The sequence below is a fragment of the Rhinopithecus bieti genome, unplaced genomic scaffold, assembly GCF_001698545.2.
Source record: "Rhinopithecus bieti isolate Rb0 unplaced genomic scaffold, ASM169854v2 scaffold_35318, whole genome shotgun sequence".
NCBI classification, from domain to species: domain Eukaryota; kingdom Metazoa; phylum Chordata; class Mammalia; order Primates; family Cercopithecidae; genus Rhinopithecus; species Rhinopithecus bieti.
The window spans coordinates 11,967-21,354 of NW_016814759.1; the positions used below are offsets into that span (position 1 = coordinate 11,967).

Genomic DNA, 9,388 nt, shown 5'->3' on the forward strand with positions numbered 1-9,388 from the left:
TTTTTTTTTTTTTTTGTGAGATGGAATCTCACACTGTCACCCGGATTGGAGTGCAATGGCACAATCTCAGCTCACTGGAACCTCCACCTCCTGGGTTCATGCAATTCTTCTGCCTCAGCTTCCTGAGTAGCTGGCATGACAGGCACACACCACCATGCACGACTTAACTTTTGTATTTTTAGTAGAGACAGGGTTTTCCATGTTGGGCAGGCTGGTCTTGAACTCCTGGCCTCAAGCAATCCACCCACCTTGTTTCCCAAAATGCTGGGATTACAGGCGTGACCCACTGCCCAGCCCAACTGAACACTTTCTGAAAGCCTTCTTAACTCTCCTGCTCAAACACCGGCCGAACATGGTGCTTTTATTATGCTAAGTACTGTAAACCTATAACTGAGATACTTAGGTGGGTACATCTAGCTTCTGGGGAGTTTAGAGTCAGTCTGTTTGGGGGAAAATAGGACATCATATTTTACATGATCCAGCCAGGAAAACAGAAACACCCTAGATGTTTCAAACAAAGTGAATTTAATATAGAGAATTGGTTAGCCAGGTGATGGGAAGCCAGATAGGAGTCAATTATGCAATCAGAGATTAACAACAATAAGAAACCAGTACCACCTCTACAGCTACAGGGAAAACAAGAGGAGGTGATATTATCAGAGTCCAGAAGCCAGCACTGACTAGTGGGAGATGTATCAATGGAGGAGGTTTCCAGAGGAACTGGGACCATTCAAAGAAGAACTGGAGCCACAGAAGAGACTCAACTCCTCCCATAGACACCAGAGGAAGCAGAGAGAGAAGGAGAGAAATACACTCGCTTCTCTACTCCCTCCAACCTTGCACTAGTGCCTCCCATTGGCTAAACCTACCCAGAAGCCAGAAGGCAAGGGACTGTGAGAAATGCAGTTCTCTGCAATGCATAGCTGAGAGTAAGAGCAAGGAATGGAGCCCAGAACAGATAGGAAGTAGACAAACATGGTATTTACATAGAAAGGTAGCTAATACATGAGTGTTAAGGGAGAAAATGACAAAGAAAATAGAAGATCACTAAGCACTGAGAAGACTGGAGAAACCTTGTTGAGTTAAGATCTCAAGACAGGACTGAGTTGGATAAATATGTGTACACAGATGAGGGCTATTAAAAGATGTCTCAAGAAATAAAAGAGTGAAACGAATGGCCATTTGTTAAACCCCTTTGCTACTGAATTCTCACAACAGAAGGCAGGTGGTAACTCTATTTTCAAATGAGGCTAATATGCCTATGGTTATTCTTCATCTCCCCTGCCCACATTCATCCTCTGTCTTTCTCTATGCCCTGGGAGGCTGACCCCTGCAGATTTCATCTCCTGGACTTCCTTCTCTGCTGGTTTCAAGTTAGGTTTGGCCAATTGGAGGCACCAGCAGGAGACTAAAATGTGGGAGAAAAGCAACATTCTGGGATTCCTTCCCCAGTCCCTCTGACAGTAGCTGCATTCTATGCTAGGTGGTCCCTTGTCCTAGTTCTGGGTCTCACTGGGCTCTGGGAACACTGTTTTCTCTGCCTATTCCTTCAGCCCTAAGACAGGCACTGTTACGGGTGTCTGAGTGCCTCGGCCTCTCTTATTTGTTCCATGGGTCCCTCCAGCATCTTGTTAAGTAGTTCTTTCATTAGGTCTGCAGGAAATTCTGTTCCATCTGATACCTACAACTAGGATTCAAATCCAGGTCTAGAAAATTCCAAAGCCACTGAACCACAGGCAGTGTTTTCAATCCAATGTATTTTAGTAACATCTAACTGAAGTGATCTGTGAATTTGGTTTTACATTTTCTCAGGAGATAAATCTTACCTAGTGAGAGTAATAAAAGTTGAAAGTATATATATATATGTATAAGGAAAGAGGGCAAGACAGAAAGAAAGAGAGAGCTCACATATGCTTTATGTTTTCTTATCTGTTAATATTTTGTCAGTCCAATAACCCTATAAAGTAAGCTGGAAAAGAGAATTTTATCCCATTTTCAGAGACACGAGAATTGGAACTTACCAAGGTTTACCTGCAATGAAACGAAACCTAGAACACAGTTTTGGTTCTTTGTCACATAGTGTCAGACTATGGATTCTCTGCTCTCTCCTCTGTGTTTATGATGCATGTTATAGATTTCTTTAAATGGTGATTAGTGGCTCAGTTAATTACCTAAAATAATACCAGTTTTCATTATGGGGTTTGCCTGTGTGACTTCTAAAAAATGCTGCCATTTCCTATTTAGTGGTTATAAAAGATGTACTTATGTAGTCAGTACTTTTTAAAATCTTTTGAATCAGCTAATAACATGCACAAGCATTAGGAATTATTCATTCCTAATAGGATTTTCACATTTATATGCCATAATCACTGGAAAATGAAATCTCTAAATATTTTTTCACAGTAAGAATTTGTGTATTTAGTAATGTAGAAAACAAAGACAAAACATTTCGTGATCGCGTCACAAATTATTCAAGGTGTTAACTTTCCTATGTCACTTTTGGGGAGGCTACAGTGTACCAGACAGTACTTCTGGGGGGTGGCTCAGAGCAGTGGTTCCTAAAGCAAAGACCAAGTCTAGTTGTGTGCGTGGGACATGTCAGATGCTTGATTTATGTTTGAAAAATGAATTATTTTTTAAGCTGCCCAATATACCTTATATTCATAGTTGTCTGATCTGGTTTAGTAATGGCCATGTTAATTGAGCACTTACTACATTCATGTATGTTGTATGAGGTACTATGGGCAAAAGAACCCCATGAAATAGGTAGGATTATTGCCCCTGATTTGCAGTTGAGAAAACTAAAGCTCGAGGTAATTAAGTAACTCAGCAAAGGATACACAGCTAGTTAAAGAATTAGGATTCAAACCGGATTGTCTGACTGCAGGTTCTGGAATCCCATGCTCTTAATCATTAAACTACACTGCTTTCATCCCTAGAGTTATGTATCCTCAATAAGTGTTCACTATTATTGTTACTGCTATTGTTGTCATCATTATTATTGAATCAAATGAGCAAGACAGCAAGTAAAGGATATGGTGTTATCCAGAGAACTTTAAGTATGTGGTTAACAGAAAGTGAGAAAAGGCAATCCTTCCCTCCTCTTTTTCAAGCGCATTCCTGGGGCTCTCTTTTAGCTTTCTCTTCCTTTTCAAACCTATTCTTCACATTTTGGGATATATTGGAGAGAGTTAAAGGGGACAGGGGGGAAAAGGCAAAGGAAAAATGGAAGGAGTTCAACTGTTTCTTAGGTTGAGAACTTGCAACCTTTAAACAAGAAAGTACCTTTTTTTAAAAAAAAAAAAAAAAAAAAGATAAACCCAATGTTAAGTACGACATAAGGTCATGGGAATGATTTCTGAATGCCTGTACTTCCTACATGAAAATCACTGGGAGGAACAGAAAGCATTTCTTCAAACAGCTTTTTTAAGAGATACGAACCATCTATATCATCCATCCTCCAAACACTCCTCTTATTTCTAAGGAGGCAAGCAAGAGTCTGGTTCATGAATGGTTCATATTAATTATATTTGGAAGCTTTATTTATATTATCTATCATCTGACTTATTTAAGAAAATATTCAAATATGCTTTCACAGATTCACATAATAGTAGTAGAAACAGTGAGGTAACCAGGGAAATAAGAGTGGGAGACACATCAATTTGTTTAGATAAAACACAGTACAACAATGTTGTTTTCCAAAAGTATGTCACTTTAAAGTTCTGTGACGTCTTGTGTCATTAATGCAGGCAAAGCTTGCATGTGAATGTCATAGCATATAGCTCTTTACATTCATGTTTAAATTATTGTGGTTTAGTATGGTAGAGTATAAGTTATATACTTTTATGTTTGCTTTTACAATATATTGCTGGGATTATTCATGATTTATTCAGTACTGTCACTGGTTGTAAATGTTATTCTTTGGTGATAAAACTCATTCCCCACTCTTCTTGTTGCTTGTAGAGGGACTTCCTTAGAAAACCACTATTGGCCTCTCTCCCCATTCTTTACTTTTGGGGAGGACTTTTCTAATTCAATAATCTTGAAGTTAATTTTACGTGCTTGTCTCAAATCCTTCTTTTCTATTCTCCTTGGAAGCTGCCAGTTTGCAGACAGGCTGTTTTCCATCCTCTTCTTTCCATCAAAGAGAGAGCTTGCCAGGGCAGGCAGGGTAGGCCCACCGTTTATGGGGAGTCATTTTCATGTATATTTGGGGATGTATTCACAAGTCCATATGGGCACTTAAGCCAGGTTGTCCAAATAGGCTTATCAGTATTCAAAGTGATATTTAGATCTCCCTCTTTCAGATTCCTCTGCCTATCTGTTGTTTGTAAAAACATGAGGGAGACAAGAGATGTCATTTAATAACCTCAAATCCCAACAGTACTTCCATTTGTAGCAGTAATCCTGTAGGAAAAGGGAATTTCTTTTTCTGTTGTGTGGTTGCAAGCACTTGCAGCCCTGGGTTTGGGGCTGCCTATGCCCTGACCATGAGCTTGCTCCTCGTTGGATGGGTTGTCTGACCTCTCTCAGCCTAGTTTCTTGACCTGCAAAATGGAGCTCTAATAGTGCTTACCTTGCACAGACTGAAGATCAAACACAGTAATGCACTTTGGACAGTACCTGCACAGGGAATTGACCGTACAGCTCAGTAAATGCAGACTAACACGGCCCGTCCCTACACCAGCACTCACAGCTGCCTGCATCTTAAATGCTTCTGTCTCATTTTAAAAACCAGCAACACAGGGAGAAATACTTTGGGAGGTAAAAAAGAAGAAAATGAGAAAGGTGATTTCATAGAAATCAAAGCACATTGTTAATAACAAAGTACATTGTTTCTTGGCATTTGTGTAATATTAGGTAGGCCAAAGAAACCCACTCGTGGTTCCCAAAGTGTGTCACGACAAAATCCACTGGCTTGCCCGAAATGTTAACGGTCAATGTGATGGCTGGTGCGATCTCGCCCTCTGGTGACGGAAGAAGGTGATGCTCCGATTTCACAATTGGGTATCTTGACAAAGCCATAATCCTGTATTGGAATGAAAAGAGACATGGGCATCATTGTCAGTCCCACTCTACCATGTACATGCATTAAAAAGGGATGGGTCCCACTGCACACATCCCACCAAGGGACATTCAAAGTGATGTGGCAGAGACTTATATGGCAGTCCACTTGTCAGATCGTTTCATCTGCTAGTTAGCATGTCTCACTGTGTCACTAAGGAAACACCATCAACTCTGTTTTAGTAAGCGCTATGGACACACGAAAAGGGCAGCATTAACAATACACAAAACCCATTGTACTTGCAGTTACTCTGCCAACACATTTGCGTAAACAATTCTAATATTAATCAACACATATGGGAAGGTACAGTCTTGCCAACTAGGACATGGAGTAACAACTTACAAAATTAGAAATGAAAAACTGTCCTATAGGCATATGAAAAGGCATTCCACCTCACTCTAAGCCACAGAGCTCAGTCCTTAGCAGGCTTCTCTTCTCTAGCTAGATGCATTCTCTGTCTGAGAGAATGGAGTCTCTGAGACAGGTCTGTCTCTATACGATGATAGCTGAAAGTCCATCTCCAGCCTGGCCTGTCCTTCTCAGCCCTCCAGGCCATAACCAACTGCCTACTAGGCATGACTTGACCGTCTTGGGGTATCTCACACTTAGCACAAACCTACAGCTTTCCTGATGGTTCCCATTCCATTAAAGGGCATCATCTCTTAGCGGGTACTCAGGTCAAAAACCTAGACATCGCCCTTGATTCTTCCTTCCCCTCCCCTGACATCTAAACTATTGTAAGTTCTGTTGGCTCTATTCTAAAATAGTTCCTGAGTTTGTCCTCTTGTCACCATCTCCGCTGTTCCCATTGTCATCTCTCATCTGTGCTATTTCTGCCTCCTGGCTCCCACTCTTGTCCCTGAGAATCTGTTCTTCCAGATCACTATCCTGTTTAAAATCCTTCAGTGGCTTCCAATCACAACTGGATAAAATGGAGCCCTCTATGATCAGGTACCCATCTTTGACTTCCTTTCTTACCAGTTGCACTTTGGCCCCCCATGCTCCAGGCACACCAAGATGGATCCTGCCTCAGTCTGCACCCAGACTGTTCCCTCAGCTCTTCCCAAGGCTGATCCTGGCTCCTGCTCACTATGACATCTTCGCAGAGACTTTCCTGATCACCCTGCCTATAGTAGCATCCCCATGGCCAATACCCACCCAGTTATTCTCCCTCAGTGGTTTCTTTTCTACACAGCACTTACCATGATCGTGAAGTACCTTATTTATTTTTTGTGTGTACATGTTGATTTTCTGTCTTACACTGGAAAGTAAGCTCCATGAGGACGGCATCCAGGCCAGACATGCTTGGTGCTGTGACCTCAGTTCCTAGATTTATAATAGTGAAGAACTGGAAATATCCAGTCATAGAAAAACCACTTGAAAAATTACAGAATGTGCATATCTCCAGCACCTCCTCAACCCACAAGAAGCATCACTGGGGCACATTCACCAAAGGTATGAAAATATCAACTTGCCACTCCAAGTCTATGCAGTCTAGCCTTTCAGGACTATCTTCAGGATTAATTCTCAAGTGTATACTCACCCCCAAGTGTGATACCTTGTGCTTGGACCAAAGTCTGTATAGAAACCCAGCTTCTCCCCTAACCACATGGTTAAGTCATTGTTCCCCATATAGGGCTTAGAAGCATCACTCTCCAAAATTGTTATGAAATCTGCACCTGTTCAGAAAAAAAAAAAAAGTAGCATACAGTGATGAATCACAGCAAGGCAAAAAACAATTAGCAACGTTTCATTCTTGACCCTTAACCTTTTTTTCTTTACTGTTAACCCAAAACAAAGTAATTTTAATAAGTCACTGGAAGGAAGTGGCTCAAATCTGAGCTCTAAAGGAATTTTCCCATGTTTAGAATGCAATTAAAACGTGAAACACCTCCAGGAACTACCAAGAAGGATACAAATTTTCAAATGTGCTCAACATCATTCCTAAAATTTCAAATAATCTAAACGCATTTCTCAAATATCCAATTTATGTTCAGAAACAAGAGAACGGTGCACCATGGCATTTTATTCCAGGACAGACAGCTCCATGGTACTGACCCAGAACTAAGTTGATTGGCGTTTCTAGATCTTGGCCGGGAGTGCCTTGGAAGCCTGAAATCAGACTAAAAAAGGGCTAAGGGGCAAAGAAATGTCTCAGTGGTATTATATACACATAGATACTAAGACATTGCTCAGGAGGCATGCTTATCATTAAGAATAACCAGAACAGGTTAGTCCTTTACTTATCCTGCTCCATACACCCGTAGCTGGTCTAAAAACCAAAAACACTCTCACATTTCAAGAATGCTTCACACAAAAATGAGCACCCTGGAGCACTGAAACAAATCAAATTGACCCTAGGCCTTTGAAAGCAATTGTGGATATTTCTCATAAGGTGGGATGAGAGACTGAGAAAAGAAATAAGACACAGAGACAAAGTATAGAGAAAGAATACTGATCCCAGAGGACCAGTGCTCAGCATATGGAGGACCTGCACTGGCCCCAGTCACTGAGTTCCCTTAGTATTTATTGATTACCATTTTCACTATCTCAGCAAGGGGAATGCGGCAGGAGAACACGGTGATAGTGGGGAGAAGATCAGTAGGAAAACATGTGAGCAAAGGAATCTGTGTTACTAATAAGTTCAAGGGAAGGTACTGTGCCCAGATGTGTACGTAGGCCAGATTTATGCTTCTCTCCACCCAAACATCTCAGTGTAGCAAAGAGTAACAGAGCAGCATTGCTGCCAGCATATCTCACCTCCAGCCACAGGGCAGTTTTCTCCTATCTCAGAATAGAACAAATGTATGATCGGGTTTTACACTGAGACATTCTGTTCCCAGGGACATGCAGGAGATGGAGGCCTTCCTCTTATCTCAACTGCAAGAGGCCTTCCTCTTTTACTAATCCTCCCCAGCATACACCCTTTATGGGTGTCGGGCTGGGGGACAGTCAAGTCTTTCCCTTCCCATGAGGCCATATCTCAGGCTGTCTCAGTGGGGGGAAACCTTGGACAATACCCAGGCTTTCTTGGGCAGAGGCCCCTGTGACTTTCCGCAGTGCATTGTGCCTCTGGCTAATCGAGAATGGAGAATGGCGATGACTTTTACCAAGCATACTGTCTGTAAACATATTGTTAACAAGGCACATCCTGCACAGCCCTAGACCCCTTAAATCTTGATTCCATACATAACATGTTTCTGTGAGCACAGGGTTGGGACTAAAGTTACAGATTAACAGCATCTCAAGGCAAAACAATTTTCTTAGTATAAATCAAAATGGAATTTCTTATGTCTTCCTTTTCTACATAGACACAGTAACAGTCTGTTCTCTCTTTCTTTTCCCTGCAACCCATTCTGCCTTTTGATCCAACAGTTTTCTGCTCCCCAGCAGTGGGTCCCTAGATGACAGGAGCTACTAGCAGGGGTATCCCTAAGAACAACACAACACGAATCCCCTGCAGATACTCAATATGAGGAGTTGCTCAGAATCAACTGAAGTAATTGCTTTCAAACAAAGACAGACGTGGTTACAGAAGCTCAGTCCCCCTGAAGCTGCCTGCCAAAGTAGAGCATTTTTGAGGTGAGTTTATGACCATCTGCTGGTCATAAATTTAATTTTATACCTGTGTTAAGTTATGGCTTATGACCCTGCTGAAAATAAAAGTAACAATAATAGTTTCTCAAAACCTGGAACTAATTCCAGAAAGACTTACCTGTTTCATTGAGAAGGTGAGCTGATCTTTCTAGACTAGACCACCCTTCATTGTCATATCCAAACCTGAAAGGCCAGATAGCAGCAGAGACCTCTTTGGCTGGTGCCTGAGGAATTGTTTTAACGATAATTTAGGATGACTGTGAACAATGGCAGTTTCAGTGACCCACTTTTCTCCACTTCTCTCTACCAAAATTCTTATTTCAGCAAAGGAATTTCCTTAGACATTTTCCCACATTTAATCCATGAAAATAAGGAGATATTTGCTATACAGCATTCTCAAATTAGTCTTCTGTAAATTTCTAGCTTAAGCTTGGAAGTTAGGAGGGATGTTTGAAAAGTGAGTATTTGTAATAAGCACTGCTTATAATAATAAAAGTTAGAAAGAGCCTGGCTGTCCATAAACAGGAAAATGAATAAACAAATGGTGCTACATATGTGGAATGGAACACTACACAACCCTAATAAGTGAATTAGGGCTACATAGGTCCACAAGGAGGAATCTCAGAAAGATTACTTTAAATTTTTAAAAAAAAAGTATGTTGTAAAATACATACGTCAAATGTCATTTAGAAAAAAAGCAGTATTGTCTAGGGATCTGTCATATAT

At 41.1% G+C, this 9,388-nt stretch overlaps 1 protein-coding gene across 1 annotated transcript in view; it reads right to left on the reverse strand.

Moving 5' to 3' along the window:
• LOC108515227 (PGAP2-interacting protein-like) overlaps window positions 1-8,886 on the reverse strand; it is a gene marked incomplete at both ends in the record, with an annotated part of 17,861 nt that extends 8,975 nt beyond the window's left edge. The window contains 3 exons of the mRNA XM_017851918.1: window positions 4,880-5,029; window positions 6,609-6,744; window positions 8,781-8,886. Of these exons, the coding sequence (XP_017707407.1) occupies window positions 4,880-5,029; window positions 6,609-6,744; window positions 8,781-8,886 (392 nt within the window). The remainder of the gene's footprint in view (window positions 1-4,879; window positions 5,030-6,608; window positions 6,745-8,780) is intronic.
• Between the last annotated feature and the right edge of the window lie 502 nt (window positions 8,887-9,388).